Source organism: Filicampus tigris, chromosome 8 (genome assembly GCF_054856515.1).
Source record: "Filicampus tigris isolate MCC_2025a chromosome 8, RoL_Ftig_1.0, whole genome shotgun sequence".
Taxonomy (NCBI): domain Eukaryota; kingdom Metazoa; phylum Chordata; class Actinopteri; order Syngnathiformes; family Syngnathidae; genus Filicampus; species Filicampus tigris.
In genome coordinates, this window is record NC_141224.1 from 20,339,502 (window position 1) to 20,364,482 (window position 24,981).

Below are 24,981 nucleotides of genomic sequence, written 5' to 3' on the forward strand. Positions count from 1 at the left end.
TAATCCACTGTAAAAGACCAACAATATTTACACTAAGTTAAGTAAATAAGATAAAGACCTTGCCCCTTACTAAATGCATTAGACGTGAACTCTCTTATCAGTGTCTCAGCACATGGGCTGTTAAAAGATTGGATCCTTGGGTTGAAAATGGTCTTTGTTACCCAATTAGTTTGCTGACAAGCCAGTGGTGTAATATTCTACTTTGACAGCCACATACTTATCCATCTAATGAGACTCAGCTGGACCACCAGGGAGTGAATGGAAACTTTCCAGACCGTAGTCTCCAGCAACCATCTTTTTTCTTATCTTCCATGATAATCTTCAGGTTATAAAAACCAGTACTTCAATAGAACTGAGTTGGTACCATCGATTGCAACCTTCTAGTTGCAAGATGACAGTCAGTGATTGGAAAGGTTTTAGAATAAAAATGAATTGTAGAAAATGACTTTATTGTCTTTGTTGCAAAATAATTGTTACCATATGTGGAGAAGTTAATTTTTTTAATGGATAGGTTAGGCTCCAGACACAGGTGAGGCAGGTGGGTATTTGTAGGTATATCTGCCTCAGGGTTGAGAGCTTCAAGGTTTAAATCTCAGATTGAGCCACTTATGCTTGGGTGTGTCGTCTTGAGGTGCTCTCGTTCAGTGTTTCCCAACCAGGGCTACGCGTACGGGAACACACTGCAGCTCAATTACATGTAGCACAGCCACGCCAAAATCACAACAACCACGTGTCAACTCAAGTGTCTCATTAAAGACGTTGACTAATGAAAAGAAAGTAAAATTGCTATAGTGGGTCTGATGTGATTCTTGTTCAGTGTTTTGATGGCTGTTTAAAGGAGACTTGTTCAAAGGAGCTCCAGTTTTTGTGGTAAATGTTGAGTTATATATAACAAAAAAATCCATGCTTCTGAGTGTAATTGAAGACTAATTTTCCATAGGTGTGTATTTGAGTGTGAAAGGCAGTTTATCTATCCTCCATGTGCCTTGTGATTGACTGGCAATCTGTTCAGGGGTATCGTGAGGAGGGGATAGACTCCAGCTCACCCGCAACACTACTGAGAACAACTGGTAAAGAAAATGGATGGATAGAGAAGATAAATTGTCAGGTACACCATGGATAGTTGACCAATAGTCTCAGGACTGTCAAAGACCAATTAATAGAAAATGCAGCACCTACTACAAATATAGTCAGGGGTGCACATAGGCGGTGTGCAGGTGCGCAGACAAAATAGGCAAATGCTTGATTGATTGCCTCGGTGCGCACTTACATTCCGAGCATATTGCAGAAACTGTGGGCAGGGCATTCTAGAGACAAACAGTCAAAGTCAGCAGTCCTAACGATTTGCTTCAAGTGTCAACTTCAGAATAAAAGACTACTAAAGCATCGATGTCCATGTACACTATTATTTGTTGGGCTTTTATTTTAAAGTTGTCATTGCTGCTCGTTGCATAATATGAGCAACCGTTATGGTGGCCGGCTTGACTTTGCTGGCTCTCAAGCAAATGGCTGCTAGACGTGAAGGGTGTCATAGTACAAGTCAGAGATGGGCAATTTATTTTTAAAAGCTGCCAAGAGAAAAACTGAAACTGTTGCTGAGGACCACAACAACATGCTAACTCAAGTGTGTTAAATGTGAATTTAATGTCTTTTTAAAAAAAATTTTTTTAGTATAAAGCAGTAAATTACATTGCCACTTGTGTCACCTTGGTATAGCGTGTTGTAATTAGACAAAAATATGAATAAAAACTGCTGGATACAATTATAGTCACTATTTAATCAACATTCACACACACAAAAAAAACATGGCTACAAGAGTGTCCATATTTTGTTCTATATTTCTAAAGTGTGCTGCCATTATGAGCACAAACCACTATTAGCCGTTCCCAGGTCTCCCAAATCATTACCAGGAGAAATTCCTCTCTTGCCACCACTGTGCAGGAAATAAGATTGATAGTGTTGGCACTATTCATTCTTTAAAACTAGTTGCTTGAATGGTCGGTCACTAAATACAGCGACAATATATGTAAGTTGGCAACAATGAAGTCAAATCGCTGCTCGTGTTCACTTGCACTGCTGACACACATGCACAGCAAAATAAAAGCAGTAGATACCTGACATTATAGTTTGACTTTCTAAAGGCTGCAAAGACTGCGGACGGGGCTGGTTGTGGCCCGAAGTTTATCCATGAGGACGAACAACAACCTCTGGTGCTCATCTGAGAACTACACCAGATTTTTGGTTTTCTCCCATGAGTATAGTACGTACATGTTTTCGTTCTGCCGCGTACTTAAAGTGAACCCGCACAGGCACATAAAGATCATGCCCACAGCACACAACTCTTACCGTGAGGTGAGCACTGCAACGCGGCACTGCCCACGAGAAGCGCTTTTCAAATGTAAACAATCAAGAATTATCTACAGCACTTGTCAAGGAAGTTGTTTTAACATATCACAAGAAAAGCCGTGATGGCGACAGACGGAACAGCAGCTGGCAGCGCTCAAACTCCTTTCATTGTTCTCTCGCTTTGCTTCTTTTACTTGCGCCGCTGCCTCCGTGGAGGTCTGCTGCGTATTGAGGTGTTGAATAATCATTCATTTGGACAGACATTGCATACTGTCCAATCGGGCAATGTGCGTGAAGGGAGCTGTAACTTTGATTGAGTTCAATAAAAAAATAGCCTCAACATTAGGTACACTTGGGCTCCCACAAAATTTGGTACAAACTATTTGTAAAGATCAGAATGCTTTTAATGGACACAGTATGTTTATCATCGGTTAGGTTAGGTAGACACTATCTGGTTTATTGAGTAGTGGTTGTAGTTATGCATATGGCTAGGTGTTTGAAATATTTTTTTACTACATTGTTCATTTAAAAAATGGAGGTCAGAATAGAAAGAAAAATACATTTCACTATGACAAAGTACACTTCATAAGGTGAATACTTTTTGTGAATACAGCTTGTACTGAGCTAATCATTAGCTTTTGCAAGTACACCTAATGTTGAGATTAGCGCATATCCAGTGTGCACGCAGATCATCTTTCAAACATATTTGTCACATGTCAACATCGTATCATACTTCTCCCTCTCTCTCTGACACACAAATACGCACACACACACACAAGCACAAACACACCCCCACACACATCCAAATCCCCAACATGATTCAATACATGAAATTAAACAGGGATGTGCGATCAGTGCAGGCAGTGGAGGCAGAGCCTCCCCCTCCACTGCATGTGAAGACTAAAAAACAATTCTTCTAATTGGCCAGAAAGGTGAGTGAAAGTTTGTCGAATTGCAATTTCATAGGTCCTCCTTCCTCTGTTTACATGTTAGCACCTCCCACCAGAAATTCCATCGAGGAGGTAGGAGATTTAAAGAGGAGCAAGGTGGGGGGAGGAAGAAATGTTTTGGGGAAATGACAAAATCGCTCCTCAATGTCGTCATTTGATGGAGACGTCTACTCAAGATGACGTCATGTCAATGACGCCCATCACAAATGCATCGTCTGTGTGCCAGAATTGTCACCACAAATGTTCACTCATGCTTTATGTTTCAAGTGGTATTAATTTAAAGTCAAATATCAACAATGTTATACTTTACAACTTTGTAGGAATGACGGCACGATTGGTCTCTTTTGTTTTTTCTTTAAAAAGAGAGATCAGCTATATTCTTTTGTCTTTCTTGCTATCACATTGTTGAATAATGAGGACATGATTGAAAAGCTTTAAAAACAAATATTGCAATTAAGATCAAAACTGGGATATAGACTAATCTATTTGGGTTCATATTTTTATGTCCGACTCCAGAGGAGTCAGTTCAGTCATGAACCACCGCACGTCACTGCGATGAAATATACTAATCAGGGCTCAAGACTGCAACCAATAGGCTCGCAAACGAAGGAAATTGTTCAGTGTGTGCTAGTTAAACAGTTCATCCGGTCACTCTAGCGTGAGTGAATGTTTTAACGCTCCCTCCTCAGTCTCACTGTTTGAAAGGTGGTTGAAAGTCGCCGCCTTTTTCACTACTTTAGCCAGTCTCCTCCTCCTGCACGCTCCCGTTGCAACGAAAGAGTGCTGTGTCCACATCGATGGATGCGTTTGGAAATATACTCTGAGCGCACTCTGCTACACTCCGACTGTTTGGAAACTCAGAGCGTTTTTCAAAAGGGACGTTCGGTTATTCAGAGTGCCACAAAGAAGAAGTGCCGGAGTGCGCGCTGGATTCTTCGTGGCCAACAGTAAAGATGGAAATAGTTCAAGCATGAGCTGCTGATTGGTTTATAAGACAAGATGCATTCGTAGCTTGCTTTGCCTATGCCCCTAGCGCGTTCTTTTCTGATGCTACCTCTTCCACTGCTGCTACTGCAGCAGCAAATATGGTCACGCTGCACCTCCCCAAAAAGAGATTTGAGCAAAAAGTTGGTCGCACCAGTGCTACCAGTGCAAAAGTTAGTTTCGTGTTGAACCCTGCCAATAATACCAATAATGTGGATGTTTGTGTCAACATCATCACAGTGAGTTACTATGAGTCCAAAATATATCAATGTACAGTATCTAACTGCGATCTACATCAGTTTCGTTCATTGAATTTTTGACAGGACAGCAAAATGGCAGGTTACATGAAGATCAGGACAACTATCGTTATAGCTCAAACATTGGCGCTCAGTCATAGTCTCCGGCTCTGATGAGCTGACTGGGTGCTTGACAGCTAATACATGGCACTGTGGGCATGATGAACTGCAGCCATGCAGAGACACTTACTTCAAACTAATAAAATAAATGATCTTTTTAACCCACAAGGGATCTGACTATCTGACAAAGCCACAACCTGCATCCCATTTGTGTCTGACACACACTGTAAAATATGACAAGAGCACTTGTCATAAGAGCACTAAACCAAGAATGATGTCACATGTTCATATACTGTATGAAGGACGGTGACCATTGAATAATAATAATAATAACAATAATAATAATAATAATAATAATAATAATAATAATATTAATAATAGCTTCAATTTAAATAGTATGTTTCAAGGGATGCAAGGACGATGACGGGGAAAGCATGCCAAATAATTACCATCGTAGCCATCTGAAGAGACCTCAGCCCTGATATTGGTTTAAACCCAAGGACTAATTGATGCACGCATTCACATAATAGTTCTCTGCCGAAAATTTGGGCCCATTATTTCATTAGATGAAACCACATTCTTGGTGCCAAAAATGTTGGTGTGCACCACAGAAATTCAAATCCTGTTAGTCCTGATAACGTCTGATGTTTGTCAACCAGATGGAGGAGTGTTTGACTGTTGCATGGGAAAGAAACACACCAACACAAATCAGTTCGTACTTCCACATTTTGATTTCTTTGAGCTTAACAGTTTCTCTGAATAGGAGTGTATATTTGTCGCTGTGTATACGGGTTTATGTCATTTGAGACTGCGTTCCATAGGTCCTATCCTGGGGTGCCTTCTTGCATATGTAATTGGGTGTTACTGTAAATAATTGCCTGAGCGTTTGCCAGTGTGATGATGATGGCAATGATTTGTGCCTTGTCTCACGTGTGAAAAAATGTGTAGAAAATGCGTGTATCTCTCTGTTTGTTTGTGTGCATCTGTTCATACGTGTGTGTGTGCGCGCGTGAGAGCGAGTGAGTGCATCTGCCCCATCCATACTCCACTCTCAAGTCCCACTGATTCTCCTTTCCAGCCATGTTGAATCCTCTTTTCCTTATCAGGCGAGCCCAGGCCTGCATCAGGCTCTCCTTGCTATGACAGAGGCTACAACAATAGGCCTGCGATACCGCTGCTTAGCGCTGCGTTTCGGAGGGGAAACCTGCCACGGGCGCAGATTAACTACAACACACACACGCACACAAAATAGATTGCAGCCAGCAAAACAAAACATTTTTCAGAATGCCTCCTCTTGATTAATGAAGCAATGACAAGAAGAAAAATATAATTTCTAAAACAGAAAAATCCGCCACCACTTGTTAAAGTTTAGGGGTAGCTAACAATAAACATATTGGATGGAGAGGGTGGGCAAAAAGGGGTGAGATAAATGGCTTGAGTGATGGGCTGAATAATTTCTAGAACATTTTTTGGGGGGGGGAGGGCGGTTACACATGCCCGTATTCCTACCCTTGTAGTGAATTGTACAATAACCACACTCCAATGGCTGACAGTCCCTACGTCTCTCTCTATCCCAGGAGAAAATTAGGACAGTATCTTGACATTTTTGCTCTTTTGTAGTTGACAAGCTAAAGCTCTCTGTTCACAACACACAAACACACACACTGATGCACTACCATGTCTGCCTTCACACATACTGTATGGCTGCCTAATATGGGCGTTCAGTTGTCATCTCTAAATATAAACTGATTTAAATAATATGCACGGATACAGAAAACGGAATGTTGAAATCCACAGTATTGTCGTAATGTAGTGACAAATCATTGTTATGAATATTAGGATCTATTTTTGACAAGCCACCAGCACATGCTGCTTGCATTAAGTGTGAATTGCTTTGATTTACATTTTAATTTCATCATAATTTACATTTACAAATTTACATCCATTTTACTGATGTGTAACGATTATATTAAGATAGCAGATGAGATATCAAGATTTTAATCGACAATTAAGCATGTCTCATGCATTTAATCGCTGTGTAATTTACTCTAAAAGGCCCTCAAAACACATCAGGACTGGAATTCTATAGAGTCATTACAGTGCACCTTGACTAAGCTCTTGTAATTAGCATTGGTAAGGCATTACAAGAGACAGCAACACCCTCATCAACACATTTACAACAGAGCTGGAAATCTGCCTCTCATTAATAGCTTGCCCCCAAATCAATTATTAACACCTACAACAGAAGCCAGACTCAAGCGGGCCAGGCCTCTTACTTCAGGCAAATCGTGGGCCACCTTCTCTTCCCAGTTCTGGCCAGTCGAGGTAATTATCGCTCTTAAAGACACCTGCTACTCAATAGCTTCGACCCAGACTGTTCATTTAGCTCCCCGATTGCAGACATTTATGTCCGAGTGTCACTATTAATTTGGGCTAATTTGGAGAGTGTGAAGGGCTGAGTGGAGGTGTTTTCTACGGCCCCGTGAATGTGCTTGTCTCTCACCTGCACCACGACCGCTGCTGTAATTGCACTCTAATGGTCTGATTGATCAGAGAGAGAAGTGAGGGATGAGACGGTTTTCTGGCAGCTCTATCAGTCAGACCAAACGGAGAGGAGGAGAAATAGAGATGGCATAGCAGCAATGCCAAATATTGTCTTTAATTCTTAAATAAAAGTTATGATATAGATATCAGTTGAAATTACGTAACGATTTCGATCATCTAAATCAGGGGTCACCAACTCCGGTCCTCGAGGGCACCTGTCTTGCAGGTTTTCAATCCCTCCCTGCTGTAACACACCTGTTAAAATAATCAGGATTGTTATCAGGCTTCTCAAGGGCTTGCTGATGAGCTGATCATTTTAACAGGTGCATTACAGCAGGGAGAGATTGAAAACCTGCAGGACAGGTGCCCTCGAGGACCGGAGTTCGTGACCCCTGATCTAAATCAATGGGAGGATCGCCGAACCCCTCCTCAATAACGCAATATCGATATTCCTATCCTATCCTATCAGAATTGTTGATACAAATTTTGTATTGGATGTTTCTGTGTGACAAATGACTATAAAATAGCGCCCAATTTAAAAAGTCTAAATTTGTAAAAAGATGTATATATATATATATATATATATATATATATATATATATATATATATATATATATATATATATATATATATATATATATATAAGATTGAGATTATTATTACTGTAAGACCTTTTATTGACAGTACAATCATCCTCACTACAGAGGTGCTTTTGAAGGCACAAATATATGATTTTATTTTAAATTACAAGTCATCATTTAGAGTGTTAGTTGCTGTTGTTGTTAATTGATTTTTTTTGCTTTATTTTGCGTCCCCAAATTTGAGTTCTGAGCAAGATATGCTTCTGTTAAGTGAAATTTAAAAAAAAAAAAAAAAGAAGAGCAACAGTCGCAAATTTAATTTTAGCCATTTATTGAACCGGGTAAAAAGTCAAAGACACAAATACAAACTGAGAAGTTCACAAGGAGCTACGGTAGACAAAACTCACGCCCACAGCAAATTCTTGATGTCACTCACTATGAAACCCATTTGTTTCTTTGCATTCTCTTTTATTATGTTTATTTTTTCAATACAATCCAGTGCTATTTATCTTTAGTTAAACCGTGGAAGAAAATGGTGGCATGGCAGTTAATTTCAATACATAGTATTGATTTGATGTAGGAGTAAACTATTTAGGAGTTATGTGCTTGGTCACAGAGAGAATCACACTTCCAAGGTACTATAGTATTTCTTGACTTAATCTATTTCCTTTGCTTTGAACACTCCATTATTACCATCAGCAGTGGCCAGCATTCCCATACCCAGGAAGCAGTTGGAGTAATTGGGTGCCTTGCTCAACAGTGTCAATCAAACTAAAATTATTATTGTTGCAAAGGAATATACAACCCTTTTGGATCACATTTGATTATGTACGTGAACCTAATAATGCATCGATAAAGATGCCCTTTGAATACAAAAGTCGAATCAATCACACATAACACAATGTGTGCAATGTGATGTCTGTAACAGCAGTGATTGTAATGCCAAGCTGAGCCTCTGAACTTTGCACACCAGCGACAGACAACCCATCAGCTGTGAAATCTGCTTTTCCTCTTTGATAAACAGTTGAAATCTGACCCTATCTTTGTCCTGCAGATAATCAGATTTACTGTTATGAATTTTATCTCTCAGTTTTGTTTTTCCTAATTCATCTCTTTTTTTCCCTGCCATGTTCTTGTTTCATTTTCACCTTTTCAAGCTTTAGGCTATGTCTTTTTTCAGGCTGGTTTGCACATTGCATGCAACACTCTGCACCTTGTTCTTGCTCAGCATCATCCATCACTCCGGTCTGGTCAGCCACTGAGGTCTGTCATCCGCTCGCAGGCTCCTACCCACTGCGTGTGTAACGAGAGGCTAGCTCTAGCTCAAGCACACATTTGCTGCCTCCAATGCTGCATTTACACTACGTTCCCCGCGGGCATGGCAGCCTTATTTCAGACCACCCTGGACAAAACCGGATGGATGTGAGACAACGCGTGGGGATGGGATGGGCAAACGTGAGAGGCCGTGATTGTCATTGTTGCCCGGTGAGATTTTTCAACAGTAAAAACAAAAAAAATGCCTGGCAGTCGCTGTGCTGATGAGAAACATAGTCAGTGATAGTAAAATATGCTGAATGCAACAAAACCTGGGAGCACTAAAAGGCCATCATTTTAGGAAGGTGACAATTTGTATTTTCAGGCATTTCACGGTCAATGTTCTGCAATGTTTGCTGCAGTTCTCGGTAAGGTTGGGTATATGGTAGCCATTTTTTCAGGTTCAATCACGACATGTTTGTGCATGTAACGGAGTGCTACATTTTACTGAGGTTTTGGAGGGTATGTTACATATAAAACTGCCCACACCAAGGTTATTATACTGTAGTTAACGAAAACGAACGGAAAAACTAAAACTGACCAAAAATTTTCATTAAAGAAATAAAATAAAAACAAAAATGCTTTTTAAAAAATTAAAACGGACTTTAAGTACATTTTACATTTCTAAAACTATCTTAAACTACCTATAATTATAGCGAAAATTTCCATCGTTTTTGTTTTTGTCCATTCATATAATTTATGAAATTTTGGGGTTCATTTTAAATGTATTTATTTCAATATTACTTGTCAGCCGCACATAAGAAGGAAGGTCGAACAGTCGTTTGGGAATTGTAATTTACGTTCCAAGACAATATTATTTTTATCTTGAAATCGACAAATACTCCATACATTAAAAAAATAATACTAATATTAATACTAATACATAACTAATAAAAATGCAAATCGAAGGAATTAAAAAAAAAAAAACTTGCTCTAAAAACTAATTAACACTAAAGCTAGTAGAGCGGAAAGTTTACAAGTGTTTGTGAAGGTAGCGAATGTTGATTTTTCTTGAGGGGTTGTTCAAGGTTGCAAACGTTCCCAAAGATATTCGCCAAACATTCGCAAACACTTTTAATGGTCGCAAACAGCTTTTCTTGTCGCCATCAAATGTTCAAAATTTCTCTTCTCAGCAGCCCCCTTCCCCAGATGCTCAGTCACAGATACCGTGATAGATTGAGATAGATAGATTTGAGAAAAGTTAGCATGAATCTCGGAGTGCACTATGTTTTGGGCAAATGGGGCTGCTGCGGCCGCCGCGATCCAGAGACGGGAAATCCAGGTCAGGTAAACGAGTTTGTTTACCTGCCAGATGAGTAGAAGCACCTGTGGCTAAAGCAAATCTGTTTTTTGCAGCACATTCAAATTTTAACTTGTACAATTTTTACTTTTATGCTGAGCAGAACTATTTTTGAGGCATTTTGTGTTTAAATTCATTTACTTTGGAATAATATAAGATATTATGTTAAAGTGGAAGTCAACCCAAACAAGAATATGTTCTATGCGCCTCCAGTAGTCTAAACTCGGCATTCTGATTAATATTACGTTTGTGGAATACAATTTAAGTCGCAAAATCCAACCGTTTTAGCCATCTCAGGGGGCGGCCATTTTGTCACTTCTGTCGACTGAAAATGACATCACAGTTGCTCAGGGTTCAAATAATGACCAGTTATGGCTCAGCTTCCAAAAACAAGTGAGCTGTGATAGGTCGTTACCTGAGCCGTGAGCAACTGTGATGTCATTTTGTTGACAGAAGTGACAAAATGGCCGCCCCCTGAGATGGCTAAAACGGTTTTGTTGACAGATAAAACAAAATGACCACCCACTGAGATGGCTAAAAACAGGTGGATTAACTCATATTCCACAAACGCAATATTAATCAGAATGCCTTGTTTCAACTAGTTGACCTGCACAGAGCATATTCTTGAAACAAAAAAAAGTCTGGGTTGACTTCCTTTTTAAAAAACATTTAGTTTTAGTACGTCTTGTTTGGCCCACAATCTAAGGTGTGGTTGAGTTTTGGTCCCCTGTGCAATTCAGTTTGACACCCCTGAAGATCACCATTTCTTAGATGAGCATAACGTATTGGAACGAACAGGCTTAACTAGTGGATAGTATCAAAACTGTGACCCATTAGCTATCCCAGTGTTTTACAGTACTTTATTAGGTTCCGTCTCCAAATTTTCACCACATGCTCTTTCTGTTATTGCTTGGTGTAGGACTTAATTCAGTCTCTGATTTAGTGGGTAAAATAAATGCTCTATAGTTTAGAGTCCGACCCTTTTTTCCACGTTTTTCCTGATGAACTCTTAATAAAAAACACAAGCCAGCTGTTTACCATTTTACAGTAGTTGCAATGTGGTCGAAACAAGACCCTTGTCATCCCAAAATACAACCATTGATGGATCGTTGTAAAAGAAGTCACATTAAACCTCGGTAAGCTCACTAAGACAATTCTGCAAGTTGTGCTGACCTAGCCTTAATGAGACATACTGAGGATCTGCTAACAGCCTGTATCCTTATGAGAAATGGAACTTAGGAAAAGAGGAGGGCAAGAAGCAGAGCACTGAAAGGGTCCCATGAGAGTCGCCACACCAGAGATCCTTAAAGGCAAGATGCCGAAGTTTCTTTCTTTGCTTTTAATTGCGGGGAAGGTTTGGCATATTCTGTAACCCCATGCAGCCAATTAAAGCGTATGACCAGAACTTGCCCACAAAATGATAGAATAGGATAAGGATCTGCAAGGTAGGGATGAATTCCTTGGAGGGCACTTAGCTAAGAACACATCACTCTTGCCAGGAGCAGGAATCAACAATTAACTGAAGCATTTTGTCCAGCAGGTTGGTGGTACTTTTTCAAGTTTGCACACAGTGATAAAAGACATCAATGTTATCTTTTGATAAGTGTTAGGGACTGCTGAAGTTTAGATTTGGACACCTTTCAGGGGAATTCATCTTTGTTTGGAAGTGCACTTGAGGTATTCGGTCAAATTCAAGAATAACTGACTTCAGCCTGAAACAGCCATATTTAAGAGCTATAACAGGGCTCAAGCTATTTCAAGACACCGAGGACTTCAAAACGACGAGAACAGCTTAGAAAACATTTGAAACTTCTCCGAAAATGGTTTAATAAAGTTGTCTTGTTATAGCAATCGGGGGAACAGAGCGGGTGGGAGGTGGTGAGACTCTGAGTCCTAAATCCTCATGGGTCGCCTTATGTGTCTTGCAAGGGGAATGTGGGACTGGTTACAGTTTTAATAGGAATTTGTTAATTACGCCAAATGTAGAACAGCGTATCAAACCCATGGAGGACTCTTTTCTCCAGCAGTGCAACAGGTCAACGCTCAGCTTGGCTGGATCTTGGAAACCAAAGATAGAAAGGCACCCAGTTCTGGGTCGAATACATTTTTCGAAATTGACTTGGCTTTAAGCGTTTCCACATGTATTGCAGATTTAATAGTTTCAATTGATGCACCTTCTCAAAAGAGGGAATTGCTTCTGCTTTGGTCTGCTGGCCTGAATTTTACAGAAGTCCAAATGAAGACCAAATGAAAACTTGAATTTCTTGGTATCCCTCTAAGATTCTAAGGACACATGCAAAAATAAACATTCTCAGAGAAGTTTTAAGTTAGTAATACATTTGTCTAGTTGTAGTTTCCAGCTGTGTTTCAAATAGTTTGGATATGGATTATTTCACTACACAAGAAGAGGGAAATACTTCTCAGTGATAGCCACATGCACGACATCCATCACTTACATATACTTATTTTTATGTCAAGATAGGCCAGTTGCACTTCGAAGAGAGGTCAACCCAAAACATTTCTTTACAATTATATGTTCTATACGTCTTCACTAGTCTAAACATCGCATTGTGATTAATATTACGTTTGTGGAATACAAGTTAAGTTGCAAAATCCAACCGTTTTTAGCCATCTCAGGGGGCGGCCATTTTATCACTTGCTGTCGGATGAAAATGACATCACAGTTGCTTAGGGCTCAGGTAACAACCAATCACAGCTCACCGGTTTTCTGAAGCTGAGACATGATTGGTCCTTACCTGAGGCCTGAGAAACTGTGATGTCATTTTCAGTCGACAACAAGTGGCAAAATGGCCCCACCCTGAGCTAAACAAAAATGGGTGGATTTTACTGCTTAACTCATATTCCATAAACACAATAATCAATATTCATAATCAGAATGCCGTGTTTAGACTAGTGCATAGAAGATTTTCTTGCAAAGAACATTCTTGGGTTGACTTCCACTTTAATGTAAAATGGTTAAAATGTTGTTTGTTATTCTAACTTTATAAATTCCCTTTATATTTTTTTTCAGTTTTTTATACAATTATGGATCCATACTACTAAAACATATTTTGTCTTCAACATTTCTAATACGATGTAGGTATGATCAGTACCACCATCAAAAACTAGAACCGAAACGGACTGCCCTCCCAACACTTAATTCAAATTAATTTATAAGATTGACTTTTACGTCCGTAAAATGAATAACTAAAGCAGTCAATGTCCAAATATTGTTTTCTACATTACCACTATAAAACCTTCACATAGATTTCAAAATCATTCTGTAATTGCATAATAGTGCATGTTCACCCCCTGCCCTCCAAATTCATTTCACGCCACTCTGACCCATGTTGAATCCCTGTTTCCTTTGATATGTAATTGAAATGTGATCTAACAGGAACATACCAGTGTGTTGTTCTCGGCACCCATCTCAATCTTCCCTTCGAAGGGTCCCCAAGTTGTTCCCACAGGCAGCTGCTGACGGCTGTGGATCCGGCGCTCGCCGTCTTTAAGGAATGCATCCAGCTCTCCTGAAAACACACAACAACCACAACAGTTAACCGCGCGGCTCAATTCCATCCAGGAGTTCCCCGGCAAATCACAGTGACGTTCAGTCAAACCTACATTTGCCATCATGTGATTGTCTCCAAGCCCTGCGGTATCAACATTTAAAGGTTAAAGCTAAAGCAGTTTGAAAATAGATAAACAAATTAAGCAAGCAGCCTTGGATGCATGGCGCAGTAACGTTACTTGAAAGGTGTATTCGGTTGAGATAATCTCTATGAGACATTGCAGGCGGCAGGCTGGATAGTGGCAGGACTATTTTTGTCATTCCAGGAAGGCAGGGCCCTCGTTAGTTTTTTACAGCGCTCCACTTAATTAACAGTGAAAGCGGATAGCACTGTTAGTACTACCGGTGCTCACCTCCCTGACACCCCCAGCTATCTTATCTCGAAGATTGAGTGTACATTTTAGGAATGGCGTTTAATCAAATAGTTATGATGAACTCCAAGTCAGCCTGCCGCACAGTGTACTGTGGCGGATGTTTCCCTGTGGGGCCACGTTTGTTTGTGTATTGTACAAAGAAAGAGAGAAGGCAGCTCACAACTGGGAAAACATTTGGTCTTCTCCTGGCAAACTCACTCATGAATCTGCAAACTGTGACAAGGTCGATAAACTCTGACCAAAAGTAGATGCAAGAAATACCCAAGTCTTTGTTAAGTTTTATTATTTAATTCATTAGATAAGATTTGAGAGATCAAGGATGAAACTTTTTTTTTTCCCACAACTTTAGATAAATCAAAATGTAACAACAAAGTAGCGATACAACAGTGCACTCCCTTACTTTCTGATTTAGTGTTATATTTAAGCAATATCGATGCTATGTGTGATTGCTAGAATTGTTATTTATACTGAAATGTACAGCCAGGCATTTTACAAACATTTCCGCCGTCCTTCTATCTGTCTTTTGTCCGGCCGGACCAAATAGTAATCGCCTTTAGGCCGGTCCGCCTATCAACAGGCTTCTGTTAGCGTTTCTGTCTACCAACTTTGACCAACTTCCACTCGCAATTGTAGAATTCAACTGACCACAGGCCAGTGTAAAAACTATGCCGGACACGCCCACTAGGCTGTTTAAAATGTGAAGTAGAGAATGTTTTGTTGTTGTGCTCCTGGACAGAAGGTTGGTGCACACCAGGCTGTAAAAGCTGCACTACAAGAATTAGATTGTATATTACCACGTCTACAAAGAAAAGGCTTTGCAATTGAATCACTGCTATGAATTAAATGTAAAGGAAATGGCCTCTAATGTAGCGTTGTCGCTAATCTGATATCATTTGAACTTTCCAACGGTTCTGGGCCACAATGGACTATTCAAGCCTTTAGTACTTTGTAAATACCAGATGCGTATCTACAGCGCACTATTGTATCTGCCTGGTCTGATGTTATTGAAAGTTACACTTTTATGCTTCCTACATCCAGAAAATAATCTGAACATCAAATCGCCTTCTTCGTTAACTGTGCTGATTCATCGGTCATGATCACTGCTATAATGGGGAAAACAATGCCACACATAATGGTCATTTGCTACACTCAGGCACAAAGGCTTTGTCTTTATATCTGCGAGAAAGTATGCATGCATCTACTTAAGCGATTTTTAAGTCATCTCTTCTTTTCTTCCTCCTCTTATGTCCCTGCTGCTGCAGTGGAAGGTGGGTATGCTCATTATGGAGAAATAATTAAACACTGGTGCACAGCTGGTCGTCATCACTGAGATCAACAGCCACCGCTTGATGCATTCTGTTTGTCCTCAGATAAGACCCGCGGCCTTTAACCGCTTGGATGCAAGTTGCTGTTTAGCGCCACTTGACACACAGCGCAGCCAACCTCCAGCCGGCTATTCCTTTTCTTTTCTTTGGTCTTTCCTGTCCCCCCCCTTTTTTTTGCTTATAGTGGGTAGTGAACAATGTTGGTGCAAGTCAGTGGGGGAGGCTGAGGTGGGGATTTAAGGGGCATTTTGTGTGGTTTGTGGTTCACCGTGTTTGGGTTCCAGTTGTGTGCATCTCACAACAAATGTTGCCTGAGGACCTCGGTGCACAGATGGCTGGTCACATCTGTTGCAGGTACTCGTGGACCCCACAAAAAACATCCATGGATGAATAATGAATTGCCTTCATGAACTGTCTGTATGTTCCATGTTCGCTTTTCTAGGTTTCATAAAGGCAAACAAGACAGATTGTGGACTCACTCTCCTGTCAACAGCGCCCAATGCTGTTGAGTCGTCTTATTCGAAAATACCCTTTAAAGAGGAAATCAACCCAATCATATTTTTGTTCTATGCAGGCCCACTAGTTGAAACAAGGCATTCTGATAAATATTTAGTTTGTGGAATAAGAGTTAATCCACCCGTTTTTAGCTATCTCTGGAGGCAACCATTTTGTCACTTTTGTCGACTGAAAATGACATCACAGTTGGTCAGGGCTCAGGTAATGACCAATCACGGCTGACCTGTTTTCTGAAGCTGAGCCATGACTGGTCGTTATCTGAGCCCTGAGCAACTTCAATGTCATCTTCAGTCGACAGAATTGACAAAATGGCCGCCACCTGAGCTAGCTAACAATGGGTGGATTCCTCATATTCCACAAACGCAATATCAACCAGAATGCCGTGTTTAGACTAGTGGTCCTGCATAGAACATATTTTGGAAAAAAATATGTTTGGGTTGACTTTTGGGCGACTTAATCCAGGTGTTAACTCTTCTCTTGATCCATCTTCCAAATGCCAAACATTTTGCCAATTAAAATAGAAAATAATGAGGCTTTAACTCCCAGCCAGCACATCCCTGCCACCTTCACCCTCGACACCTCCAACTCCACCTACCACTCACCCGTCGCCCACATACACACCCCACCGGACCTCCCTCGATAAGATCATCATCTGTCGTGAGACTCTGGGGCCTGTTCCTGCACTCCACAGATACTTGGCAGACCAATGAATGTCCCTTTGTGTGAAGAGATCCTCCTCAGATAGCACCCAAGATGCTCCATGCTGGCATCTGTTTGTTTTTGGGTGTCCTTTTTTTTTTATTGTGCTGCAGAATAGGATGGCTCCTCTCTCACTTCGGTTGCATAGGACTGAATACTAATAAGTTCCTTGATGGCAGAGTGCCAGCCTGCTATGGTTTAAAGCAGAAATGGTTGCAGACTATTTATACTTGGAGGCCATAAAAAATGTAGACTATCATTTATGATCTGTTTTTGTTTGTTTGTTGGTAATCATCTTCTTTTTCTTCAGTGGAAGGACTCTTTATATATGCTGTGTAAAGATGTTTGACTCCACAGCAAGTAAAATAATTCACTTCTTTTATTGTGAATTCTCGACATAATTTCTGACCTTGCGCAGTGGCCCTGCTAATAATTTGAGAAGACAACTTACTTAATCAAATTGCTCCTGCAGAACACTTTTTTTTTTTTTAGCAGTGGACCTGCTTGAGATATTTTGACATACACTTTATTAATTTTAACTTGTCTCATGAGTTCAAAGAACCAACTTGATGGTGGGAAAAATCCTTGTCACTGTAAAACACATCCACAAAAGGCTTTCCAACTCCATGGTAGCGGGTCTTGGTTAGACTACGGGAAAGGACAGATGTAATCATGAATACAAGACAGACACGTATATATATATATATATATATCCAGCTGTGGCTTTGAATTAAAGCTAATAAATGGCTGCTGCTCAAAGTTCAACTTGCGTGGGGCAATTGTGATGTTTCTAGTGAATCACAGTCATCTTCGCTGAAAGGCAGCACTGCAGAGACAGCCGATGGGCTATAAATTAATATACCACAAGAGAGGCATATGGGGTGAAATAGAATGCACTGTATCAGTTCAACGAGAGGTGTCACATCTTTATAGCAGATAGGCCTATGCGATATGAAATTTTACAGCTGAAGGAGAAATGTCACAGAGCTTTGATAAGAGAGCGATGAACTTTCTGCTTCCCCTACCCAAACTGCTATTATCGGGTCTCACTGAGCAAAATGCAACATTTATAACCCACAGCTCACACTATTATCTCTTGGGAGAGGCACTTGCTTTAAAACACCTCTCAGCCACCATGGAGTACATCTCCGCCTCCTCCTCCTCCTCACTCTCGGCACCCACCTCCATTATCCCCAAAAAGCCTAAAGGGTGCTGCTCCTGTCTCCGTTCCTTTTGAACAGCAGGAAGAAAGAGCTGATCGATTGTTCCCAGGCAGCAACATGATTCCGTTCACATGTGTGGCAAGAAAAAACAAAGAGGCGGTGCATTGTCCACTTCGGGTCAAACTTATTTACTGGCAATGTACAGTTAATGGGGAGCCTTAAAAAAAAAGGATTTAAAAAAAAAAGATTTTGCAGATTAGGGTTAACCAAGTACATGCAAATTGGGGGTGGATTACAAATGATATTTATATTTTTTCAATGGGAACTGCTTCGTTTGGTCGTCAGCAACCCAGCTGTGTGAGAATACAGACAGTAGCATAATGATAGCATTTGAAGAGAAATGGTTACTGTACATGGATTGTATATTAAAATCAAAGCAAGCAACCGGTGAATTTTTGGGTCGGGTCATTTGATTTGTCTGGGCTTATTTGTTGCGACGACAAATTAGTTAGTATCGTGGTGTCACCCAGTGTCACATTCATTGTAATGGTCAAGGTCATCCAAATACAGGCGAAGAACGCGGTTCAAATATTCAAATGATGGCTCTTCATTGAACTCAAACTTTTGTTGTCGCTGAACAGATGAATTACACCAGCTGCCAAGTAGCTGCTTCCATCAAAAACCTGGCAAAGTTAGCAGCCATACTGCTGACAACAATCTGCAAGACATCCATCGTTGGAGAAGAGCAGCAATTTCGGGTGATTGCATGTAAAGGGAGACAGAAAAACTGAAAGAATGATTGTCCTCACACAAAGATAGATCCCATATCGCCACCACCATCTAGAGGACACGCACCACTCCTGCTGCAATCCAATTCTTTTAAATGCTTTCCTCAAAATTTCCAACCCATCAAAAGGGCATTCCTCCACTTGTGAGTGTCAAGATGATTGAGAAATGGTTGGTCTGCTAACTTGGGATGAATTTTAAGGGGCAAGAGGAAGCTGCCATACTCTCAGTTTGTTCAGCATTTTCATAAATAAAATTTAAAACATTGCATGGCAAATGGTTAAACTTGGAAGCACTGTTTCCACCGAGTGGGCTGTTGTTCTTTTTGGAACGCATTCGATTGTGTTTCTATTGTAAAATACACTGTACATCACAGCGTACCCCACTCCAGCACTGCTCCATTTTTATGCCCACAAGGAAATCACACAGCTAAAATGACCAATGACATGACAAATATGCCGCGCTTGAGGGAAAAGTCTTCATCACAACAAGTGATTCATATGCTCCTAGTCTGCTCGGTTTATGTGGCGACTGGCTGCTGGTGTCATTTTTGTCTCACATCACCTCATGCAGGGCTCCTAAAGATTTTACATCACACAGTGTTGTACTATATTAGTGGTGCAATGATGATTTGCTTAATCGACGACTAATTGATTATCAAATTAATCCATAAATATTTTGATCATCTGTGAATCATCTAGAAACCTTGTTTCATTTAATGAATTCTAACCCTTGGAATTTCAGCCTCTCAACAGTAAATATCTGATTTCTGTCATAGTCTATAAAGGCATACTGATTATTTTTGGTTTTTCGAAAATAAGACATTTGTAAACTTCTGCTTTTACTTTGGAATACAATAATCATTTTTTTTCAGTGTTCTGACATGTTACAGATCAAACAAGATGCGGAATCATAATTTATGTGTCTGCATATTCTGCACTGTCAATTCAAGGAGCGACAAATTAAAACTGTTCAAAAAAAAATGTTCAAAATACAATTCATCGATTAATCGGCAGACAATCAGCTTTTACTTCATCCCAATCGAAACATGAAGCATGTGGTGACACTGTTTATTCAGCCACACAAACGGTTGATTTATTACGCGCGGCAATGGCGTGACGTCATCTTTAGTAAATGTCTTCGTGACGTGGCATCATTTTTAGTAGACGTCTCCATGAAATGAAGAGATCGAAAAGCGTCGCCTCATTTTCACAAAATATTTCAACCTCCTCCCACCTTGTTACTCTACCGATATGAGATGACAAGATGAGCCCCTGTTTTTGTACTTCCGTAAACACTGTACCACGTGACGTAGTTTTTTTTTCTGTGCACGTCACTCGACGTCAGGCATTGTGCGCATGCGTCTCACATCCTGGACGCGTTCACATTACAAGTTTCATTTGTAATGCTAAAATATTCAATGATACACCTTTAGTTTGAGACTGGAGCCAACACTGCATCGTGCCATTCTGTAGTTATATTGAGAATATAACTATTTTAAGTGGGCCTGAATTTCCTTCCAAGTCAATTACCAGGCTGTAAATTCCCCTGGGTAACGGGGAATTCTGTGTTTTTTTTTCCTGGGTGACCTAGTTGTCTTTTGTGAGTAGGTTTTAGTCGAAGCAGTTTGACAGCCAACAGATAAGATGGATTAAGCTTTTTTTTTTCATCCAGTTTTGATGTGAACAGCGTAAAAGCGGGTTAAATCATTGAGTTTCAGGAGTATTTTAAAATGCCTGGAGATAGTGTGATAAAGGAGCTAAACCTAAGACTTGGACTTGGAAGGTCAAGGTCGCAGCTTTAGAGAGCAGTTACCCCATGACAGGCCAGCTCCCCTCTCTCTCGGAGCGAGCTGAGCGCCATAGTCGAGCCAACCTCTCATCACTCCTAGAAAAGATACACGAAAGGAGTGAAACAAAATCCAGCTCCAGCTCAAAGAGCGGCGCACCCTCACCTTGTGTGGGTGCCAAAGTGTGCCTGAGAGAGGAAGAGCGCATTTTAGTCCCTGCTTGACGTGGTTTGTGCGCGTGCAGCAATGGGTGTGTGTGCCTGCCTAGCGTGTTTGTATACAGTCCTGTAAAAATTCACCCATGAGCAACTTGCTCCATAATTAGGTTTGGATTATTTGTGAGTGCTGCAATAAAACGGCAATTCATCTGTTGATATTAAACAGGAAATGAGCAACAAATTGAGCAGTGCCGTTTACAGAGCCAAGCGACGCCTCCTTCTTTTTTTTTTTTTTTTTTTTACACCTCCCCAAAACCTGATCTCAGGCGTGCATGGAAGTTGACAGCCATACAATCACATGACGCTACTCAGCCAATCTGTAATTCGTTTGAATTTTAAGCCGCACAGCGATGAAGCCTCTTGAGCAAAAAGAAAAGGTGAAGAGGCGGAAAACACAACAAACAAGTCAATGATGTTACACAGGGTCAAACTCCAACATGTTTACTTATCAGATGTCACATCAGGCCAACGCTGTGAGGTTTGTGCTCCGAAACCTTTCCACTGGGACATATTTAGACACATTTTGTGGACATCTTTTCCCTCACTGCTCCTCATGTCAGTGACAGGGGAGAGTAATCCTATACACAGGCTGCTATTGTGAAATGAGAAACTAGCCTCCTTCACTGCCAGAGACCAGATGCACCTCTCTCTCTCTCTCTCTCTCTCTCTCTCTCTCTCTCTCTCTCTCTCTGTCCTAATCTGTAAACGACTTAAAGGAGCCTTATCTCCGGGCTCTTCTGCTTCATTTCATGCTTGATTTACTTTAATTTGTCTGATAGGGCACAAGGATTTGGAAATGGCCCATCTTTCGGTGGAAAATGTTCTGATTTTTCTCTGGCATTGTTATATGTGGAGGTTTTTGACTTTTCTGCCCCGTCCCTCGCTTTCATTCCTCCATCTTCATCTCCCTCCCACTCACTCGCTTGCTTTCTCTTCTCCTCTTGCCACCTTTTTTCTGTGAAAGAGTGACTGGCTAGCGGGGGTCGTTCCAGCGCAACTGTCTGTTTGAGTGCATTTGGATTCAAACCAACACAGCAGTAACTTTTCCACAAGGTGCGATTTGTCTGATGGGCAACAGCAACACTCGAGTGATATTTGCCTTTCAGATCCACACTGGGCGCAGAGCAGCCGAGTGCTTCAAACCACAAAGATCTTATGTTTAAGTTAAGGGGCGACCGGCCCTCCACTTCACCAAGTGGGTGAACGGCTGGAGCTGATAATGTTGCTGCACAGTGTCGAACGCGGACAAGCGACATGCTTTTTTTTTTTTTTTTTTCACAGATGCCTCGAGTTTTTCTTTCTCCCGCAGAACTTCAATACTCGCACGGCTGCCTGACTGCTCTCGTCACCAAGACATTTTCTCACTTGTGCTGAATGACAGTACAGGAAGGGAGTTATGATTAGAGAAGCCCCAGATCCTGAATAATCTCCATCCCCTTCCATCAATGAGCAAGGCACGGAGGCAACTGAAAAAAAAAAAGGCACTGAAGGAGACATGGGGAAAAGAAAGATATGAGCTGTGTGTACAGAGATGTCAGACGGCTATGCCAGCTTCCTTTACCCACTCAAATCTAAATCCATACAGAGTGAACAGTCTGAATGAGGCTATTTTCAAATTATTAACATTTGAGATGAACAGGGGAAAAAAGGAGATTACAGACCCCATCGTGAATTCGAGGTAGGCACGCTTACGCGCTTTCGACACTCACTCGCAGACAAACCGCTGTGAAACGTCACTGCGTTCAAACATGACAAGAAACAAATGCTTTCACACACACACACACACACACACACACACGTGCGCACGGACACACATTCACCCGCACATAGGAAGAAGGATTGAAATTCATCGCACGGCCTGAATTTACTGAACGGCCGGGTCTGTACGTGGTGATAAATGGAGTGATGATCCGGCAACACGTCTTTATCCATGCTTTGCTTTAATTAACAGTAGCTTGTTTGTTGAAAAGATGATTAATATGCCAATGAAAACTGCATAATTGAATAGTGCAACACTGGCACAATCAGGGAGGAACATGCATTTTTTTATGAACTTTTGATTATTGTTATCATATACAATTATTGTGTATTTTAATCCCGATTGACAAGATGTTTCCGCCTCTTCCATTCTTAACACTAGGGGTACGAGAGCAGTCATTTAGACTGTTTTCAAGCTTTGATGTGTTATTATTCTGCATATATAGATAGAAGATGCTCCTGGCCTCTTGACTTTTTCTAATTCCGTATATCGTCGCTGTCCCGTGAAAAACCTTCATCTCCATTTTTTTCATTTGTCTTATTTTTACGTGAATGGTGTTTCTCCGTTACAGACATCGCATTAATGTGAAAATTTAAAAAGTTCCCAAAATTGGACATACGTGATCTTCACAGGACAGCGAAGGATGTATTTCATTACCATGGTGCAATTTTAAACAATATAAAATTAGTTCCGTGTCATTATTCCTTTAACTACAGCGTGCCAGTCAATTTAACTGTTCTACTTAATCTTACGCACAATCGTGCTGGGACGGTGCCGCCAGGTATCCATAGCAACCAGCAGCTGTATTGAGAAACACTGCTGGTCACCATGATCTATTAAAAAATAAATCTTACATAGTAGAGAAGGCAATACATCTGCTTCAAAATATTGACGAGTCGGAGGATGAATTGATGGTCTGACACAGAGCGAGTCCGGGTAAAAAAGTCCTCCTGCCCCCGGCCAAAAGGAGACGTGTCGCGTGTTATCTGTCGGATACGACAGTCATGACGTTGTTGGTAGCACATGCCAGACAGTCGAAATAAATCAAATAATGAGCCTATGTGGTGCTTGTTGACATAATTCCCCCATGGAAAAAAAGAGTTCCGGGGTGCGATCTGGATTTACTAACATTTACTTCCTCTTCTTCGAAATGAAGTGCTGTAAAGCTGTTTGCGACACGCGACTTCTTTCCTCTTGCTCCAAACCAGCCACACGACGCTCCACCAATTGTTTCTCATTCATTTATATGAGATAATTTACATTAAATTATACTCACAACAGAATTTTAATGAACAAAATACCTTTACTAGACATTTGAGCAGCGAGTAATAATCATTTTAATCGATGATGTGATTGCCAGAGCGCAACAAAGCGCAACCCGCCAAAATGACTGCTCTCATAGTTCTAATAGTATCAAAAATCCTGGTTATCCTCGTCAGTGGCGGAGCCAGAACGTGGCTAATGGGTGGGACTGGAAAAATCTGGGTGATCTTGAATATTTCTCTCACTGAGAACAATCATCCTGTCCCGACACATCGTATATTCAAATAAAATGACAAACGGAATAATATGAAGTTTAGATCTTCCTTAGACAACCACAATTATGCCATTCTTATTTTTCAATAAAATAAAACACAAGGCGCAAAAAAAAAATGTTTTATTTTTTTTTTCATGAATCTAACTGGGTGGGCAGTCTGTCAATCTGGGTGGGCCTGTGCCCACCCAGGCCCACCCATGGCTCCGCCCCTGCTCCTAGTGTAAAGAAGAGTATTGACCAGTAGGCTTTGCTGTGCGTTGCAATTGAGAGGCCTTTACATCAAAGAGCAGCAACTGATATCAATATCCATCAAGTCCATCGGCACGGGCATCAAATAGATGTGGTCTCGAGGGGACGGCTTTTGGGTTTTATTGATTGCACTGAATTGGAATGCTTTTCATTCATATAGTCAAATAGTGAAATATAACTAAAAACAAGCAAAGCAGTATCATGACACATGGAAATATTTGATAAAAGCCACACACATCCATGTGTGAAAAAAAATACAGACCAATTTCATTCTAATCTATTCTTTTAAAAGCCCCCCAAAAATTCAACATTTCCTCAACCAAGTAATTTTGAGAGGAGCAAAGTTTACCGAGTATGATTTCCCCTCGCTCAGCTTGCATTGTCTCCATGCGAACACTAAATAAACACATCAAATATTCAACCAATTAAAATGATACCTTTTGAATGTGTGCAGCCCAGAGTGCCTGCAAAGTACGCATTGCAGAACAACCACATTCAAAGAGCTAAAGAAAGATGCAAACGGTGACTGGCCCTCGGGGCAGAAACTGCACCGCCAGTCGCATTTGAAGCCAGCTTCGTATTTTGTGACAACCTACATTTTCTCTCGGAATTCTTTCGA

General features: G+C 40.8%; 1 protein-coding gene across 3 annotated transcripts in view; it reads right to left on the reverse strand.

The window, feature by feature from the left end:
- Positions 1 to 24,981, reverse strand: part of zfpm2a (zinc finger protein, FOG family member 2a) — a 123,554-nt gene that overhangs the window by 49,572 nt on the left and 49,001 nt on the right. For all 3 annotated transcript variants that reach the window (XM_086038466.1, XM_086038465.1, XM_086038467.1), the window contains exon 4: positions 13,782 to 13,906. In XM_086038466.1, the coding sequence (XP_085894592.1) occupies positions 13,782 to 13,906 (125 nt within the window). The remainder of the gene's footprint in view (positions 1 to 13,781; positions 13,907 to 24,981) is intronic.